Source organism: Schistocerca cancellata, chromosome 9 (genome assembly GCF_023864275.1).
Source record: "Schistocerca cancellata isolate TAMUIC-IGC-003103 chromosome 9, iqSchCanc2.1, whole genome shotgun sequence".
NCBI classification, from domain to species: domain Eukaryota; kingdom Metazoa; phylum Arthropoda; class Insecta; order Orthoptera; family Acrididae; genus Schistocerca; species Schistocerca cancellata.
In genome coordinates, this window is record NC_064634.1 from 187,865,085 (window position 1) to 187,886,570 (window position 21,486).

General features: G+C 37.7%; 2 protein-coding genes across 4 annotated transcripts in view; one reads left to right on the forward strand and one right to left on the reverse strand.

Moving 5' to 3' along the window:
- The window catches only part of LOC126100255 (dynein axonemal intermediate chain 7-like), an 844,976-nt gene that overhangs the window by 267,601 nt on the left and 555,889 nt on the right, over positions 1–21,486 (forward strand). The window lies entirely within an intron of this gene.
- The window catches only part of LOC126100253 (toll-like receptor 13), a 229,344-nt gene continuing 216,771 nt past the window's right edge, over positions 8,914–21,486 (reverse strand). For all 3 annotated transcript variants that reach the window (XM_049910839.1, XM_049910837.1, XM_049910838.1), the window contains one exon: positions 8,914–10,718. In XM_049910839.1, coding sequence (XP_049766796.1) covers positions 10,647–10,718 — 72 coding nt within the window. In that variant the 3' untranslated portion in view covers positions 8,914–10,646. The remainder of the gene's footprint in view (positions 10,719–21,486) is intronic.

Here is a 21,486-nt window from a genome sequence, read left to right on the forward strand (position 1 = left end):
AAATCAGAACACACATGGAAAGCTATAGGTGTTCGTTTCTTCTGCACACTGATCAAGGTGGTGGTTGTTGGGATGTTTAAGGGGGACTAAACAGCGAAGGTCATCAGTCCCCCCACTGATCAAGATTGGAATAATAGGAATAATTGTGAAGGTGAACACTCTACCAGGCACTTAAGTGTGATTTGCAGAGTCTCCACGTAGCTGTAGATGGAGATGTAACTTATGGAAGTGCAAACATTAAATTTCAACCACTGAGCAATGAAAAGATGCATTTTGGGCATAACAAGAAAAAACTAAAAGTCAAGAATTTAGTAAGAGTACAGTTTTCTCATCTGGCAGGGATGAACATGCAGAGGTAGTTGATGCACCATCAAGAGGAGATTTCTCAGATGACTAGCACAGTTCATATTGCTGGGAGGCAGGGCTGGTAGAGAGCACACAAAGTTCTGGAGGCCACTACAGATGCCAATTGTGCTGAATAAACACTCTGGTATCAAGCAATCTATAGGTCCACAACAATGTATGCTAGTGCAGATAATTCAGCTGCTTTTCAGAGTCTTGTGTACATGGATTTCTCTTTGGTCGGCTACTGTTTATGAAACTTATTGCATTTACAGAATGATTAGCTCACAACTTCTCCTTCAAAGTCAATCAATTTCATCTCTGGGCAGCTGAGAACTATGAATATAACCTTTACATTTTACTGTCAATCCATTGGTGTTTACCAGTTGTGGATTCAAACCTGAGAACCTCTTTTTGGGACTTACGTTCTGTTGATTGTGTACCTGAGTCCAAGCATTGCTTTGCAGGAGTCTCTATCTGGTCATGTAATGCACAATGTTTGTTTATGCTTTGCAGAAAATTAAAAATTGGAAAATAACTAGTAAGAGGTGAAATGGAGATGGGTTGAGCATGTAGTGAGGCAAAATGATGGGAAACACCTACAGAAATTGTGTGTTAGTTTTCCCATGAGAAGAAAAAACTCTGAAAGTTGTCTAATTCTTGACATAAGGAAACAAGAAAGTCAAATTCAGATGCAAAAGATTAAAACTGTAATTGTCTGGAAGAGGCAGTTGATGGTAAATTGTTGTTGATGATTATGAGTGATACAAATTTAGCTCAGGTGATGATAGTCATTTGGTAACATTACAATTGCCATTTTTTCAATCTATATGCAGAACTTTCAATTCCCAGTACATTTTATGCCACTGTGTCACTCTATACAGTACCAATGTAGGCCAGGTCAGTCACTTTCTGATTCCAAAAAGTTTGTCATAAACATAATGAAATACTGTAGCAGAAATTTATCCTCAAATGCGATCGCTGTTTTCCTGGACTAAATTTTGATTCCACAAACTCACATTGAAAGTGCACTCAGAAATATCTTCTGAAATTAGCTTGTGACATCACATCTCATGTGAGGTCAGCACCACAAATTCCAACTTTGCAAGCAAACCAGTAATTTAAAAATAATTTACTGTGTATCAGTTCACAACGTTCTCATCAGTATAGAAATGGCATAGTTATCTGCTTCAAGATCATTTCTGTACTGTACAGTTCTATGATAATGATACTATGTTGTTATAAATGAAAACACTAACCACATATTTAGTTGTGCTCTCTTGTTTATTAAATCAACAGTTTCACTTTAAGTAAAAGTTATAGTATATTTTACCATAATAGATGATACTGTGTGACACTAAGACATCAAATTGCTTGACACAAAATCATATTTGTCCTCTCAAATGCAAATACCAACACCCTGACTGGTGTCCAAGTAACCAACAGGGTGGACATATTTTGGAGTAAACGCATGAGTTACATTTTAACATTTGACGCAGTTGTCAAATAGAAGACAATATTTATGATGAAACCTAAATAGATGATGGTGATTTGCTTGTAATAATTCTTCTTATGTGCAGTGATCATTAATTACACAAATACAAATTATAGTTCTGTATTCTGCAGTGTAGTCGAAACAGTCTTGGCAACATGTAGGCCAGTGGGAAGAATAATTCTTTAAACACCTCTGTATGAGCTGTAATTAATCTTATCTTGTCCACATGATCCCTATGTGAGCCATACATAGGGGGCTGTAGCATATTCTTAGAGTCACCACTTAAAGCTGTTTCTTGATACTTTGTAAGCAGGCTTTGTTGAGATAGTTTGTGTCCATCTTCAAGAGTCTGCCAGTTAAGTTTCTTCAGCATCCATGTGACTCCGCCCCCCCCCCCCCCCCCCCCCCCCCATGAACCATGGACCTTGCCGTTGGTGGGAGGCTTGCGTGCCTCAGCCAATACAGGTAGCCATACCGTAGGTACAACCACAACGGAGGGGTATCTGTTGAGAGGCCAGACAAACGTGTGGTTCCTGAAGAGGGGCAGCAGCCTTTTCAGTAGTTGCAAGGACAACAGTCTGGATGATTGACTGATCTGGCCTTGTAACACTAACCAAATTGGCCTTGCTGTGCTGGTACTGCGAACGGCTGAAAGCAAGGGGAAACTACGGCCGTAATTTTTCCTGAGGGCATGCAGCTTTACTGTATGGTTAAATGATGATGGCGTCCTCTTGGGTAAAATATTCCGGAGGTAAAATAGTCCCCCATTCGGATCTCTGGGCGGGGACTACTCGAAAGGATGTCGTTATCAGGAGAAAGAAAACTGGCATTCTACGGATCGGAGCGTGGAATGTCAGATCCCTTACAGGGCAGGTAGGTTAGAAAATTTAAAAAGGGAAATGGATAGGTTAAAGTTAGATCTAGTGGGAAACAGTGAAGTTCAGTGGCAGGAGGAACAAGACTTCTGGTCAGGTGACTACAGGGTTATAAACACAAAGTCAAATAGGGGTAATGCAGGAGTAGGTTTAATAATGAATAGGAAAATAGGAATGCGGGTAAGCTACTACAAACAGCATAGTGAACGAATTATTGTGGCCAAGATAGATACAAAGCCCACACCTACTACAGTAGTACAAGTTTATATGCCAACTAGCTCTGCAGATGACGAAGAAATTGAAGAAATGTATGATGAAATAAAAGAAATTATTCAGATAGTGAAGGGAGATGAAAATTTAATAGTCATGGGTGACTGGAATTCGAGTGTAGGAAAAGAGAGAGAAGGAAATGTAGTAGGTGAATATGGATTGGGGCTAAGAAATGAAAGAGGAAGCCGCCTGGTAGAATTTTGCACAGAGCACACAATCATATCTAACACTTGGTTTAAGAATCATGATAGATGGTTGTATACATGGAAGAACCCTGGAGATACTAAAAGGTGTCAGATAGATTATATAATGGTAAGACAGAGATTTAGGAACCAGGTTTTAAATTGTAAGACATTTCCAGGGGCAGATGTGGACTGTGACCACAATCTATTGGTTATGACCTGTAGATTAAAACTGAAGAAACTGCAAAAAGGTGGGAATTTAAGGAGATGGGACCTGGATAAACTGAAAGAACCAGAGGTTGTACAGAGTTTCAGGGAGAGCATAAGGGAACAATTGGCAGGAATGGGGGAAAGAAATACAGTAGAAGAAGAATGGGTAGCTTTGAGGGATGAAGTAGTGAAGGCAGCAGAGGATCAAGTAGGTGAAAAGATGAGGGCTAGTAGAAATCCTTGGGTAACAGAAGAAATATTGAATTTAATTGATGAAAGGAGAAAATTTAAAAATGCAGTAAATGAAGCAGGCAAAATGGAATACAGACATCTCAAAAATGAGATCGACAGGAAGTGCAAAATGGCTGAGCAAGGATGACCCTAGGACAAATGTAAGGATGTAGAGGCTTATCTCACTAGGGGTAAGATAGATACTGCCTACAGGAAAATGAAAGAGACCTTTGGAGATAAGAGAACCACTTGTATGAACATCAAGAGCTCAGATGGAAACCCAGTTCTAAGCAAAGAAGGGAAAGCAGAAAGGTGGAAGGAGTATATAGAGGGTCTATACAAGGGCGATGTACTTGAGGACAATATTATGGAAATGGAAGAAGATGTAGATGAAGATGAAATGGGAGATATGATACTGTGTGAAAAGTTTGACAGAGCACTGAAAGACCCGAGTCGAAACAAGGCCCCAGGAGTAGACAACATTCCATTAGAACTACTGACGACCTTGGGAGAGCTAGTCTTGACAAAACTCTACCATCTGGTGAGCAAGATGTATGAGACAGGTGAAATACCCTCAGACTTCAAGAAGAATATAATAATTCCAATCCCAAAGAAAGCAGGTGTTGACAGATGTGAAAATTACCGAACTATCAGTTTAATAAGTCACGACTGAAAAATACTAACGCGAATTCTTTACAGACGAATGGAAAAACTAGTAGAAGCTGACCTTGGGGAAGATCAGTTTGGATTCTGTAGAAATATTGGAACACGTGAGGCAATACTGACCCTACGGCTTATCTTAGAAGCTAGATTAAGGAAAGGCAAACATACATTTCTAGCATTTGTAGACTTAGAGAAAGCTTTTGACAATGTCGACTGGAGTACTCTCTTTCAAATTCTGAAGGTGGCAGGGCTAAAATACAGGGAGCGAAAGGCTATTTACAATTTGTACAGAAACCAGATGGCAGTTATAAGAGTTGAGGGGCATGAAAGGGAAGCAGTGGTTGGGAAGGGAGTGAGACAGGCTTGTAGCCTCTCCCTGATGTTATTCAATCTGTATATTGAGCAAGCAGTAAAGGAAACAAAAGAAAAATTCAGAGTAGGTATTAAAATCCATGGAGAAGAAATAAAAACTTTAAGGTTCGCCGATGACATTGTAATTCTGTCAGAGACAACAAAGGACCTGGAAGAGCAGTTGAACGGAATGGATGGTGTCTTGAAGGGAGGATATAAGATGAACATCAACAAAAGCAAAACGAGGATAATGGAATGTAGTCGAATTAAGGCGGGTGATGTTGAGGGTATTAGATTAGGAAATGAGACACTTAAAGTAGTAAAGGAGTTTTGCTATTTGGGGAACAAAATAACTGATGATGGTCAAAGTAGAGAGTATATAAAATGTAGACTGGCAATGGCAAGGAAAGTGTTTCTGAAGAAGAGAAATTTGTTAACATCGAGTATAGATTTAAGTGTCAGGAAGTCATTTCTGAAAGTATTTGTATGGAGTGTAGCCATGTATGGAAGTGAAACATTGACGGTAAATAGTTTGGACAAGAAGAGAATAGAAGCTTTCAAAATGTGGTGCTACAGAAGAATGCTGAAGATTAGATGGGTAGATCACATAACTAATGAGGAAGTATTGAATAGGATTGGGGTGAAGAGAAGTTTGTGGCACAACTTGACCAGAAGAAGGGATCAGTTGGTAGGACATGTTGTGAATCATCAAGGGATCACCAATTTAGTATTGGAGGGCAGCGTGGATGGTAAAAATCGTAGGGGGAGACCAAGAGATGAATACACTAAGCAGATTCAGAAGGATGTAGGTTGCAGTAGGTACTGGGAGATGAAGAAGCTTGCACAGGATAGAGTAGCATGGAGAGCTGCATCAAACCAGACTCAGGACTGAAGACCACAACAGCAACAACTGTGTGACTCTCTCCCAAAGGTCAAATAAACCATTGACCATTTGTGCTGCCCTTCTCTGAATATGTTTAATATCCTCTGTTAGTTCTGTCTGATAGGTGGGTCCCAACCTCTTGAGCAATATTCTAGAAAGTGTTGCATGAGTGATTTGTGATCCATCTCCTATGTAGACTGATAGCATCAAAGTCATATCTGTTAGGGGTCTGTTAACTTAAAATCTGGAAGAAATCATAGGATACATTTTTTGCCTATAATTTCTTTATAGTGTATTGGTGAATGTCTTTACATAACAGCTGTAGGTTGAATGGAATATTATTAAATGTGTTGTGTTTTATAACATAGCCCTCTTGGTGTTTAACACTGTGAAGTAGACAGTAACTGTAATAAACAGATAGTCCAGTGCATCAGCATCTTTGCACATGTGCCATATATTAAGACACATTAATCATTGAAACAAGGTCAAGGATAGCTCTTAACATTATATTAAAATTATATCTGCCATCAAATGATATCTTGCCTTTCACATCCTTTAATTGCAAATAACTAAGCTTTCCTACTGATTACTTTTCAGCCATTTAAGTTTAATCTACAGTCTGATGTGATACCTAAACCATGCAATGCAACATATTGCATATAACAACAAATTTTGTTCTGCATAAAAAAATAACAACAGCCACAGGTGATTGGTGTTACTACATCAGAGAGATGCTGCATACTGTAACACAACTGTTACTTATCCCTCAGGATAGAGTATAACACATATTTGTTGCAATTTATCATTTCCCCCATCTCTTACATTAAGCGTGTTTTACCACTGGTTAATATTGTTCATGATTAGCACTAAGAGGTGCAGCATCTTCAGCTGAACATGTCATGCCAATGTTCTTGGACTCTGCATCTGATTGTTGATAGTGATATCTGTTTGGTAAGAATGACTGAAATTTGAGAGTAAGGCTCATAGATATTGAATTTACCTGCTAGACACTGTCAGTTGACCTAAAAGAAATGTCAGAAATAATCACAAATCAACAATATCAGCATGTTTTTGGAATTGGTATTAAAACTGTTAGAGGGTGTGTTAAGATGGGCTGCACTTTTAATGTCTACTAGAGAGAGTAGTGCAGTTATATTATAAAATGGAAAATAAATATTAGTTTCAGTGTAGAAAATGGGAGAAGCTTGTGGGAACCTGAACAAAGAAATTATTTTAGCCAGCATATCAAATTAGACAAGAAACACATTGTGAACATCATTGCCACAAATTTAGCAGTAATAAAATCTGCTATAGCAAACCAAACCTTATAAATTACTTTTACAAAAGTACACAGAGCTACATTACCACCATAGAGTCTAGAAGACCATTGAGAACATAGAGTTTGCTACAACAGCTGGTGATAAGAAGAACCGCATACCAGTCAAGAGTGTCGTTGCTACCGCTCCTGTCAACGGACCTTGTGTTTTCTGTGGTTGTAGACTTAATTTTAGTATTGACCTTAATGATACATTTTCACACGGGAATGGTTGGCTCACAGTAGCTGTTGTATGCAGTGGTAGTGGTGTACCTAGTGTTGGTGGACTTGAAAGTTTTGTTGGTAGAGACATTATTGCCTATCGCACCTATCATGTAGCTGAACTTGCTAATAAAGACTTTGGTAAATCTGCTTATACCTCGCCATCTGCACTGTCTTTGTATACTTGTAGGCATTTCTACCATCGCTTAGTGCTGGGTGAAGAATATTTTGGTATATGTAGTAGTCAGATCTTGCACAATTTTAAAACACTGCATTTGACAAGATTATGACAAGGTAAGTGAGCTATGCTATCTGCATTGAAATATAAAATGTTGACATCCTTTAAGGCAATTATGAAACTTCAGGTCACATATAATAAGTAATTAAAATATACTGATGAAGATCAAAATATAGCTCAACATGAAAAAAATTATCTATAGAGGCACATACCTATCAATAATGCAGACTAAAACATAGGAGATAAAAGATAATATAAACTCACCATATATCTTGAAGATGTTAACTGTCAGAAACTTTTTAAAGCTTGAGTGATGTCTTCACAGACTTTGATAAGAGCACTTTGCTGATTTCTTTCACATGAAAGAAAAAGCAGCACTTCATGAAATGGAAAATTAATTTACTGGCAATGTCAAGTTTATGTTCCAACAACATCCTAAATCACATGTTCCTCAAACAGTTTCATCAGTGTTGTCTCAACACTCATAAAATATATACCCCATAGTTTTGAGATGGAAGACAATTTCTTTTCAAGGTAGGTAAGTCAAATGAAAAGGCTATTTATTGAGCCAAAGTCCTTTATGGCAGTGAAGGTTGCATCTTTTGAGTCATATGACATTTCTTTCACAAGGGTTTGAGCACACTTAACACACCTACTCTGTTTATTAAGCTTTTTGACAATGTAACATGCTATGTGATAAACTAAACATTGTTTTGGAATATTGTCTTTGTACAGAGTAGGAAAGTCATTCTCCTAGTCCACTATCACCATTTTATCATTAATTTTGTCCTCAGTAGATAAGTTTTGTTTCATACCTCCATTTCTTTAGAACATAACCACATCTGAATTCAGTTCACAGTTCCCAGATGCAGATACAGCATCTTAACTGGGACATACATGCATTGTAACATACGTAAAAATCTAGTCGATGGATGCTCTTCACAACTTATAGACCTCAAAATTCCAAACTGATGTTCCAGAGGATCTTGGTTGAATTTTCCTGTCATTACATACTTAAAACCTTTGGAGCATAAATACTGATAAATTTCCAATGTACTCTTTAATGTGACAGAGATTCCATTGTACTGTTTGAGAATTTGTGTTGTTTTCTCAGCATATGGTTTTGTAAAAGTCAGTTAATATTTTGTGTGAGGGGAAATCTTTGTAGAGTGAGTTATTTAGTATTCAAGAGTTGAGTGCATCTGATACATTATGGTATTCATATCATTTGTGAATAGTGCCATGTTTTCACTGCTGCTAAAATTCTTGAGATTAGTTTTGTGGAAAAAATGTACAAACACGCTCGAAAATATTACTCTACTGTTACTTTGTGATAAAAAATTCCTTAACATTGTGAAACACCACTAAACAGAACAACAATTGTAAATGTGTCTTATGAGCTGCACCATTGAAATGTACTTCAGCCAGTCACAAGCGACAGCTGCGCAGGCTGTCGGTGTGTGCAGCAGCTACTGTTATAAAAGCTATCACAAAAACAGAAGTAATGGCACTTCTCCTTCTAAGCACTATGGTATCACTACAAATTTAAGAAACTATGTGCACTATTGGAGGTTTATATGTATTATATAATTTTCAGGTACTATGTCTTTATTGGTAGTTTATTTTCAATCTCCATACATTATATTCCTGAGCATAATTTATTTTGTTCTTGCAGTGACATTCATATGTAGCATCAAAACAGTAGCACATTGTTTAAAGTACTTCTGCAATAAAATATTTGTACTCAGTATAGTATGCTGTGTGACATTGACAGATCACAAATAAAATACACATCGCAGTTAATAAATATTGTAAGTATACTATTGTAAACACTTACAAAGGATATTTTGCTCATCTTTGAGCTGCGTTGTTGTAAATCAAAAATTATATTGCTATGGTAATGGGCAGTACTTAGTTGAAAGAATTATACTAACCACTCGCCTAGTAGTTGAGGCATTGCCTTTGATTGCCATATGATGACTGAAAACTTTGCTGAGCTATCATTCAAGCACTCAGCAATGTTCTCAGCATAGTTTATGTGCCTATGAATGATTCCAAGCCTCAAATATATGGAAACTTATTATTTTACTGTTTCCATCATTTAAATAGTACATTCTCTAAATGAAGAGAGGAGAACAGTTCAGACATGTAAGGATGACAACAGAGCCATGAAAATGTAACTGATGGTGACAATGGAAATTTGTGTAGTACATATCCCACAGTCAACTGCAAAGATCCATTAGGCATTTCCAAACAGTGATAAGTCCAGGCTGTAATATCAACAATTTGGAAAGGATTGATTGCAACTCACCATAAAGATAACACACTGTGCTGCAGGCAGGCACAACAAAGAGACTGTTACACATTAAGATTTCAGCTAAATCCTTCACCAGAAAAGAAAAACACACATGCATTTACACAAGAAAGCCCACTCTCTCTCTCTCTATCTCTCTCTCTCTCTCTCTCTCTCGCTCACACACACACACACACACTCAAACACACACACCCATACACACACACACACACACACACACACACACACACACACACACACACACACACACACACACACACACGACTGCTGTCTTGGCTGAGCAGCGAGAGATAGCAGTCGTGTGTGAGGTGTGCTTGCTTGTTTGAATTTATGTGTGCTTCTCTTTTCTTAGGAAGGCTTTGACTGAAAGCTTAATGTAACAGTCATTTCATTGTGCCCATGAGAAATTCAGCATGTCATCATTACTATGAGTAGCACTCTATCCTTTCCATAATTGTTGATTTTCCATTAGGCATTTGGCTCTTGACAACAATTTCACTGTCATCGTGAAAACAACAGCCTGAAAAGCATCATGCAGAATAGCTATGAATGATGTTCAGGATAGATGGGAAGAATATGTACTGTTCTTAACTAATTAAAACTCACTACATCAAATAATATAGTTGGTATGTTCTTTTTTCCTCAAACATAATTCATTTGTGCTTCTGTACAAGTGCTCTCATTGATGTGTTTACTATGTCACTCTGCTGCTTTCAATAATGCAAATGACATTTCTATTCCTTTTATCCGCATTTCTAATTTGGAAATATTCTTCAATACATCTTAATTATTCAGTAACGCTTCAGAAAGTTACATGGCTAGACATTAACTCAGAATGGAGTTAATTGATTAGTATTAACTACCATAAAAATATAACATCTTGCTTCAACATTTCACTTACATAGTATCACATTCTAATCTAACTGCACCTCATGAAGCACAAATAAAATCTCTCCAGAAATCAATCAAATTTTAATCTATCTCCTTTTCTGTGCTGACAAGCCTCCCCAAAACCAGCTGTATTCCAATCTATCTCCTTCTTTTCGGTTGTCATCTCAAGCCTGTGCATCTTGAATTTGAATCACACGTGGCAGCAGTACTGCGCGACGCAGTCTCTTCCAGAACAACTGCACATATAATGTCACAAGATAATTTTTTAAAATAATTATTCTAAATAATCGACATGTTATCAGTGAAATTTGAAACATTTGATCACTTTTAATATTTTTGCCTCATCATTTGAGAAACATTAATAAATTTGGTAAATGGCTTCTGGTGGTGTAAATTATTTAAATGCAGGATATTAAAATAATTAAAAACATTAGAAGCAATGAAGAGAGGTAGTCCAACATTGAATTCAGTATTACTTTTGCAGGTACAACATTTGCAGTAAACTAAAAAAAGGGGGTCCAAATGATAGTCATTGAAAATGTGATGTGACCATTAAATAATGAATTAAGTGAGTGGGAATGCATGTGGCAGAGTTGAATTAGAAACAGGATACCAAAAGACGGGAATTTTCAATAAAATATTGAAGAAATGCATTAACATATGAAGAGAGAGTAAAGAATGGCCTGCTGGTGCTTCATTAAACCTCAAGACAGTTCGTAAACAATGTACCAAAATTAGTTTTGCTGAAGAAACGAGTCAGATATAGTGGAAACCCGATGCAATGAGGGACCAGTATGGAGGTATTATTAATACAAGGGTGTGGATTAATTACTGATATTATTAAGACTAAATAATTATCAAATTCAGCAAAAAGTTGAAGTAACAGATTAAGATTGTCCTGTGGCATAATATTCTGTATTAAATCACACTTTAAAATGGAAATCATACATTTCATTTCTTTTATTGGTTGGAACCAATCAAGAAGGAGAACCTTACAGATGTGAAACAAGTTAGTGTACACTTTAACAAAAGAGAACCAACCCTCAGAAACTTAATCTGTACACTTTTAACAACAAAACTATTAATATTATATTTGTTTTTGTTTGGAAAAGCTGAAAGTAATTTCTGTTAGTAAACTAACACGAAAGCTGTTCCTTAAAATAAAGTTGACACTTCATTACTTATATTAAAGTGCTCTGTTTATCTTCTACTGGTAGCTCATAGTGGCAGTTTTCAAAGAAAGTAGTTACCGACACTTGAAACAACGATGCTTGTTTAAAGTGAAGCTTTTCACTTAACATGCAGCTAACATGAATTTTCAGTGGCTGAATCTAGATAATGTAATTTGCAGAAGAAATGGCTAGCAAGATACATTCTTAATCTGCTTAACTGGTATCGATTTTAAATTTCTTGTTTTCTTGGTTGCTAAACTGTAGAAGACCTTTTCCCAAGAGTATATAACTCCATTCCTAATGACAGACAAGGAGGAAATGACTTCATAATGTTTTTGTCTTGAGTTGTGAATATGTAAAGGACAGCTATGAAAAAAATTATATATTTAACAGTAACAGATAACTTTAAGGGGTAAAGTTCTACAAGATGGCACACAATTAAGTGCAATATTCTGAAGATAAAATAGTTACCCATTTGGAACTCAAGCTGGAGAAAACACAGGAAGATGTTAGCACAAGGAAAAAGCAACAATTAAGGCATCAGTAGACAAAGGAAATTATTCAGATATTGAGGGGAGATGAAAATTTATTTGTGGTGGTGTACTGCAATTCATTAGCAGGAAAAGGAAGAGAAGGAAAACTAATAGGATTTCATGGATTGATCTGAAGGAATGAAAGCAGAAGCCGTATGGTATAATTATGCACAGATCTCAGTGTAACCACTGCTGAGTCTTCGTTTAGGAATCATGAAAGAAAGTCGTATACTAGGAAGTGACCTGCAGACCCAAGAAGGTTTCTCATAGATTATATGATAGTGAGACAGAGATTTCAAAATCAGATTTTAAAATACAAAACTCTTCATAGGGCAGATGTATATACTATGGCCTTAATTTTTTGGCAATAAACAGCAGATTAAAACTGAAGAAATTGCAGAATGATATGAAATTAAGGAGATGGAACCTGTATAAATTGAATTTACAAGAGGTTGTTGAGATTTACAGAGGGAACATTAGATAACAATTGACTGAAACAGGGAAAAGAAATACAATAGAAATCAAATGGGTAACTTTGAAACAGTAAGTGGTGAAGGCAGTAGAAGATCCAATAGGCAGATAGATGAGGCTCAGTAGAAATCCTTGAATGACAAAGAAGATATTGAATTTTGTTGACTAAAGGAGAAAATATGAAAATGTAGCAAATTAAGTATGCAGAGGGGTATACAGATGTCAGAAACTAAGATTGACAAATAGTGCCAAATGGAAGACAAGAATGGCAGGAGGACAAATGTAAAGCTGTAGAAGCATGTATTACTAAGGTGAAGATAGTTGCCAATTTAACAAAACTAAAGGGAGACAGTAAGCGAGTACTAAGCAAATAAAGAAATGATGAAAGGTGGAAGGAATATATTTAAAGGCTATACAAGGGAAATCTGCTTGAAGACCATATTATAAAAAGATAAATGAAGCAGATCAAGATAAGATAGGAACTGTGTTACTGTGAGAAGAATTTCACAGAATGTAGGGTAACTAGAGAAGATGATATTCCCTCAGAAGTATTGAGGTCTTGGGAGGAAACTCAATGAAAAAACTATTCCAAGTGGTATGCGAGATACCTTGATAGAAAAAAATTGGAACATAAAAAAAATTAACATAGAATTATGAAGTATCAGCAATACATTTGTCTAGCTAACTTATTTAATTGATTAACATTGCAAGATCACAGATTAATATAAGTGTGACACAAGCCATTGAAAATGTGAAATGCTGGTACATTAATAATCAACATAACCCCCAGAATGCTTAATGCAAGCATGCAAACATGCATGCATTGTGTTTTGCATGTGCTGGATGTCAGTTTGTGGAATGGAGCTCCATGCCAGTTGCACTTGGTTGGTCGATACAGAGACAGTTAATGCTGGTTGTGGATGACACTGGAGTTGTCATCTGATGTTGTCCGATATTTGCTCAGTCAGAGGCAGATCTTGTGATCCAGCAGGCCAAGGCAACATGTAAATACTCTGTAGATCATGTTGGATTACAACAGCAGTATGTGGTATCTTTTATCCTCTTGGAAGACAGCCTGTGGAATGCTGTTCATGAATCACAACACAACAGGTCACATCACCAGATTGAAGTACAAATTTGCAGTAAGAGCGCATGGGATAACCACAAGAGTGTTCATGCTGTCAAATGAAATCACACCTCAGCTATAATTCCAGGTGTAGGTTCTATTTTTCTAGCATACAGACTTGTTGGTAGCAATCTCTCAACTGGCCTCCTCCTAGTAAACACACAGCCATCACTGGCAGCAAGGCAGAAACAATGTTCATCAGAAAACACAACAGAGCTCCACTTTGCCCTGCAGTGAGCTCTTCCTTGACACAGCCGAAGACACAAGTGCTGTTGGTTTGGAATCAGTGGAATGGATGCTACAAAGCATCTGGCTCAGAGCTGTCCTTGGAGTCCATTGTGTCACTGTTGTGCCAACTGCTGCTTAAATCACTGCAGCAAGTGCACTATAATGCACCGAAGCCATATGCTGGACACAGTGGTTTTCCCTCTCAGTAGTGCCACATGGCTGACTGGAGCTCAGTCTTGTTGCAACCATACAGTCCCACAACCACTGCTGCCAGCAATCATATACAGTGGATGCATCCCTGCCAGCTCTTCCTGCAGTATTGTAGAAGGAACATCGAGCTTCTCATATTCGTATTACAGAACCTTGTTCAAACTCAATGAGGTGTTGCTATTGGCATCTTTGTTGTCTTAAAGACATTCTTGACTAACATCAACTTACCATGTCCAACCTGTAAGGTAATTAATGCTCACATCTGTTGCAGTATGTATTTTAAGCAAACCTGATTTGCACACTCATAGTAGCACTGCTATTCCCGCTCTTATGTAACTAATGCAAAATTTGAATAGACATCATCTTTCAGATGTCGAAACAGGCCACCAGCTTTTGTTTATATTGCAAAACTCTGTCTTTGTTTTCTTTCAGTGTGTATAAGAAACGTGTGTGTGCTTTCTTCAGAATTTCAAAGATATTGTTCCTGTCAACATTGACATCATGAAGAAAGCGTCAATTTAATAAATCACAATTGCAAAATACTGACATTCAAGTCAGTCAGGATCCTCAAGAAATCTAGGAACATGCAAGTCAGTATTGACAATAAGATTATCCTAGAAGATACGTTGAAAAAGTGCAAACTTATGTTTCAAGCATTTGTAGATTTAGAAAAAGCTTTTGTCAATGTTGACAGGAACAATATCTTTGAAATCCTGAAGAAAGCAGTGATAAAATTCAGGAATTAAGGGCTGTTTACAACTTGCAGAAAAATGAGACTGCAGGTTGTAAGAGTTGAAGGACATGAAAGGCTATCTACACATACAGTGAAAATGTACTTAATTCATTAGACTATTAATTACAGCCTACTGGTAAATTTTGAGATCTGTCATTTGACTCTGTAAATCACAATACCTTTCAAGTAAATTAGAGTGTTATGGTGTGAAGGTTCAATTTGAATAGCTCTGAGAGCAAACAAAGGGTGTCATTAGGAAAGAGCCATGTATTAAGCTACCTGGCATCATCCAACTGGGAACTAATTATGTGTGGCTTCACACAACGTTCCATCTCATGTCCCTTACTTTTTCTTGTGTATATCAATGACCTTTCATAAATAATATTACCAAATGACAAGTTTATTTTGTTTGCAGATGATTCAAACAGCTATTGAAATTTTTGTGGACATTAATAAATGGTTCCTAGCACATCCTTTGTCAATATACTTTGAAGAGACACATGCAATTCAGAACTTGTAAGAGGTTTCCCACCAGTATATGCTTAAAATATGATGGCAAACAGATTGAAGTGTAAAACGTTAAATTACTTGCTATTACAGCATAGTAAAAAATTCTGCTGTGAGGATTACACCTAAGAACTGCAGAAGCACCTATGCCAATCTCTATTTGCAATGTGAATGTTGTCTGACATAGGGTACATAAAAAAGAAAAGTTGACATACTAGCCATACTTTCATTCGATAATGTCATATGGGACTATTTTTTGGGGTAGATCGTCAAGCCAAGCTAAACTTTTCTGGGTACAAAAACATGTAATAAGATGTTTTGCAGTGTAAACTCAAGAGCATCCTTCTGAGACCTATTTAGAGGCTAGAGATATTAACTTCAGCTTTAAAATATATGTATGCTTTAATCAAATTTGTCATTAAAAATATCTCTCTATTTCAAACCAACAGCTTAGTCCATGGAATCAGTACTAGAAATAAGAATAATCTTCACAAATATTTAAAGTCACTTACTTGAAAGGTGTCCATTATTCAAGAACACACATTTTCAATAACTTGCTAGCACTCATGAAAAGTTTAACTAAAAGTAAAGTTCAGTTTAAGAGGAACCTAAAGGATCTGTTGGTGCCCAGCTCTTTTTACTCCATAAATGGATTTCTTATTAAAAACAACTGATGTGTGTGTGTGTGTGTGTGTGTGTGTGTGTGTGTGTGTATATATATATATATATATATATATATATATATATATATATATATATATATAATAGAGGGAAACATTCCACGTGGGAAAAATATATTTAAAAAGAAAGATGATGAGACTTACCAAACAAAAGCGCTGGCAGGTCGATAGACACACAAACATACACACAAAATTCTAGCTTTCGCAACCAACGGTTGCCTCGTCAGGAAAGAGGGAAGGAGAAGGAAAGACAAAAGGATATGGGTTTTAAGGGAGAGGGTAAGGAGTCATTCCAATCCCGGGAGCGGAAAGACTTACCTTAAGGGGAAAAAAGGACAGGTATACACTCGCACACACACACATATCCATCCACACATACACAGACACAAGCAGACATTTGTAAAGGCAAAGAGTTTTTATATATATATATATATATATATATATATATATATATATATATATATATACCTACCTAAAAACAAAGATGATGAGACTTACCAAACAAAAGCGCTGGCAGGTCGATAGACACACAAACAAACACACAAAATTCTAGCTTTCACAACCAACGGTTGTCTCATCAGGAAAGAGGGAAGGAGAGGGAAAGACGGAAGGATTTGGGTTTTAAGGGAGAGGGTAAGGAGTCATTCCAATCCCGGGAGCGGAAAGACTTACCTTAGGGGAAAAAAGGACAGGTATACACTCGCACACACGCACATATCCATCCGCATATACACAAACACAAGCAGACATTTGTAAAGGCAAAGAGTTTGGGCAGAGATGTCAGTCGGGGCAGAAGTACAGAGGCAAAGATGATGTTGAAAGACAGGTGAGGTATGAGCGGCGGCAAATTGAAATTAGAAATTAGCGAAGATTGAGGCCTGGCGGATAGCGAGAAGAGAGAATATGCTGAAGGGCAAGTTCCCATTTCCGGAGTTCTGACAGGTTGGTGTTAGTGGGAAGTATTCAGATAACCCGGACGGTGTAACACTGTGCCAAGAAGTACTGGCTGTGCACCAAGGCATGTTTAGCCACAGGGTGATCCTCATTACCAACAAACACTGTCTGCCTGTGTCCATTCATGCGAATGGACAGTTTGTTGCTGGTCATATATATATATATATATGTGTGTGTGTGTGTGTGTGTGTGTGTGTGTGTGTGTGTGTGTGTGTGTGTGTGTGAGTGAGTGTGTGTGTTATTTACTAATAATATAAAATAATGTGAATATCAATACAACTGAACTTCTCTAAAAGTTCAATCAATAATGTTATCATTGTAAATAAGTCTTATAAAATGATTTGTCTCCTCAGTAAATATTACCTCATAAATAACAATATGTTTAAATCTTTTTTCACTCATTCCCTTTCCATCATGATCATTCCACTTGGGATCTGTGGAAGACACATTAGCATATTTGTTTTTCATGCTATATATTTTTTGTTCTTCTGACATGTTCTATATCTTGGAGGAGCTCTTCACTATGGATCAACTGAAACAAAAACTACTTCTCATCTAATCTAAGCTAATCAAGAGGGAAGCAGTAGTTGAGAAGACAGTGAGACAGCATTGTAACCTATTCCCAAGGCTATTCAATCTGTACATCAGCCAAGCAGTAAGGCAAACCAAAGTGAAACTTGGTAAGGACTTAAAGACTGGGGGGGATAAAAACTTCGTGGTTTGTAATACTGTCAGAGATGGCAAAGGCCTTGGAATAACATGGATAGTACCTTGAAATCAAGTTATGAGATGAGCATCAACAAACATAAAACAATGGAATATAGTCAAATTAAATCATGCACTGCCAAGAGAATTAGATCAGGAAATGAGATACTAAAAGTAGTAGAAGAATTCTGCAATTATGAAAAGGAAGTTGTCAATCAACATGTAGCAGAGATGCTGAGCTGCAGATAGGCATGACAAAAAGACTGTCACAAATAAATAGAGCTTACAGCCAGTAAGACCTTCATCAAAAATAGATCACACACACACACACACACACACACACACGCAAACCAAACTCACACACACCACTGCAGTCTCAGGCAACTGAAACCACATTGCCAGCAACAGCACCAGTGCATGACGGGAAAGGCGACTGGTTGGGAGTAAGGAGGAGGCTGGGGCAGGGAAGGGGAGGGATAGTGTGATAGGAGTGGCAGACAGAGTAGTGCTGCAGTCTAGATCAATGGCGGGGAAGAGGTGGGGTGGGGGGAGTACTGGAAAAGGAGAGAAATAAAAAGACTGAGTGTGAGGATGGAATGATGGCTGTGTAGTGGTGGAATGGGAACATGGATGAGGCTGGATGGGTGAGGACAGTGACTAATGAAAGCTGAGGCTGGGAGGGTTATGGGAACTTAGGATGTATTGCAAGGAAAGTTTCCACCTGTACAATTTAGAAAAGCTGGCATTGGTGGGAAGGATCCTTATGGCACAGGTAGTGAAGATCATTGAAATGAAGGATGTAATGTTTGGCAGTGTGCTCAGCAACAGGGTGGTCCACTTGTTTCTTGGACACAGTTTGCTGGTGACCATTCATGCAGAAAGACAGCTTCTTGGTCCTCATGCCCACACAGAATGCAACACATTGGTTGTAGCTTAGCGTGTAGATCACATGACTGCTTTCACAGGTAGCTCTGTCTTTGATGGGATAGGTGATCTTTGTGATGGACTGGAGTAGGTGGTTGTGGGAGGATGTATTGAACAGGTCTTGCATCTAGGTCTATTGCAGGGGTATGTGTCATGAGGTAACAGGTTTGGAGCAGGGGTTGTGTAAGAAAGGGTGGGTATATTGTGTAGGTTCACTGGATGGCAGGATACCATTGTGGGATGGGTGAGAAGGATAGCGGGCAGGACATTTCTCATTTCAGGGCATGACAAAAGGAAGTTGAAACCCTAGCACAAAATGTAATTCACTTACTCCAGTACTGGATGGTAATGGGTTGCGAAGAGAATGCTCCTCTGTGGCAGGACAGTGGGACTTTGAGAAGTGGTGGGAGACTGGAAAGATAAAACACAGGAGACTTGTTCTTTCGTGGCAGGACAGTGGGACTTTGAGAAGTGGTGGGAGACTGGAAAGATAAAACACAGGAGACTTGTTCTTGTACAAGGTTGGGAAGGAAAGTTACAGTCCATAAAGGCTTCAGCGAGACCCTCAGTATATTCTGAGAGGGACCGCTCGTCACTGCAGATGCAGCGACCACAGGTAGCTTGGCTGTATGTACATGTACCCGTAACTTTCCTGGTTACGACGTCGTTAGTCTCTGTTCTCACCCATCCAGCCCCTTACCTTTTCCCATCCAGCACTACACAGCCATCATTCCACCATCACACCAAATCTTTTTACTTCTCTTCGTTATCGCTATTCCCCCCCCCCCCCCCCCCCCCCCCCCGCCCCCCATCTCTTCCCTACAGTCCGTCTAACCTGCAGCACTACACTGTCTATCACCCCTACCATACTATCCCTCCACCTCCTCACCCCAACTGCCTCCTTACCCCCACCCATTTGCCTCTCCCATCAATGAACTGGTGCTGCTGCTCACAGTGGGGGTGTCGTCTATTTTTGACAACGGTCTTACTGGCCGATAGCTTTATTTATTTGTGATAGTCTTTTTGTTGTGCCTATCTGTGACTCAGCATCTTCACTATATGGTGAGTGGCAACTTTCCTTATCATCATATTGTTACATTCAATCCAGGATTTTCCAATGTTTGATTTCTAAAAAGAGAAATTTGTTAACATTGAATATAAATATAAGTATTAGGTAATTGTTTCTGAGGGTGTCCAGCGTTGTACAGAAATGTAATGTTGAGAATAATAAGTTCTAGCTAGAATAGAAAAGAAACTTTTGAAATATGGTGCTCTAGAAGAATGCTGAAGAGTTGTTGAGAAAACTGGTAGCAGAGTTTGGCAGCAAGCAAGGAGCAATACATGTCACATCTAAAAACAAGAACAACACATACAAGGACACCTAAACAGTAATAACAAGAAGAAAGTCTCTTCATCAGGAAAAATGAATTCAAGGCAAAGAAATCACAAGCAGCAAGATATGGAATTGCTATTCCTTCACTCAAACTCCATTCTCTGTAATCTTAATCTACTACTTGACATGTTCTGAATCCTTGTGACAGTTTTCATATTTTTTGATTGCAGACTGATTTTCTGTAACAATGTGCTTGACATCTTTTCTCCTTTTCAAACATATCTCATCCATAAATACTTTACAACACAAATTCTGCTTCTGTAGAAGACAATGCTACAGCATTTTGTTTCTTAGCTTCCCAACTGACAGTGTTACCAAACAGCTTGATAGTATGTAATCTGTTGATTTTTTATCTGTGCTGTTGGCCCAGTCGGCATCATATAAGCTATTATAGTCAATTTTATAATGCATCCTGTTACCTATCATGCCTTTTATGTAACACAATTTCTTTTTAAATCTTTCCAGTGTGATTCCTTTGCAGCACTTTGGTAACGATTGAAATAATTAACAGCATAGCTTAAATAAGGTCATGTTGTTTCAGTTAAATAAAGCAAACATCCTATTGGTTATCTGTAAGGCAATTTTTCATCCAATCTTTTTCAACTTCTCTGCAGTTCAGTTCCATGGATGTGTTAATTGACTTGCATTCATTCATATCAAACCTCCTTGACAGATTTTCCAAATCAATTTTCTGACTCTAAATCATTCCATCCTCCCTCTTATCTACATAATTCCCAAGAACAGTCTCAAATCTCCCAAATTTTTCATTTTAAATTTACATCTTAAGGCCAATTTGAAATCTTGAATATTCATCTTATCATTTCCTAAAAGGATAATGCCATCTACATATAACAAAATATTAACCTTAGTCTTTATGTTCCTATAAGTATGCAGATAACCATCAGCACTGCTTTAAACAAAGCCTAAAACCTTAACAAACTTCTCAGAGATTAAATTCCAGGATCTTATTTCTTTGGTTAGTTTACCCACAGTACCTGCTTCTGCATTAATTCCTGCTGGAGTAAATACGTAAATTTCTTCATTAAAATTTCCATGAAGGAAAGGTCTCTCTGCATCCATTTGATTTGCAGTTTTTTTGTGATTCATAACAGCACACATTGTTCTCAGACTGGTCAACCTTGCTTCAGATGCATATGTTTCATTATAGCCAAAATCTTTTCTTTGAAAATAACCACAAGCAACTAGTATAGCTTTATAACTATTAATATGGACTACATCATCAGTTTTACTTTAAAGTCCCATTTAGTGTCAATAGCCTTCTTGTTTTAAGATAATTTATACACTGCCCAGGCCTCATTTTCATTTATTACACCCACCTCTTCTGCTTCAGTGTGAGACCATTATTCT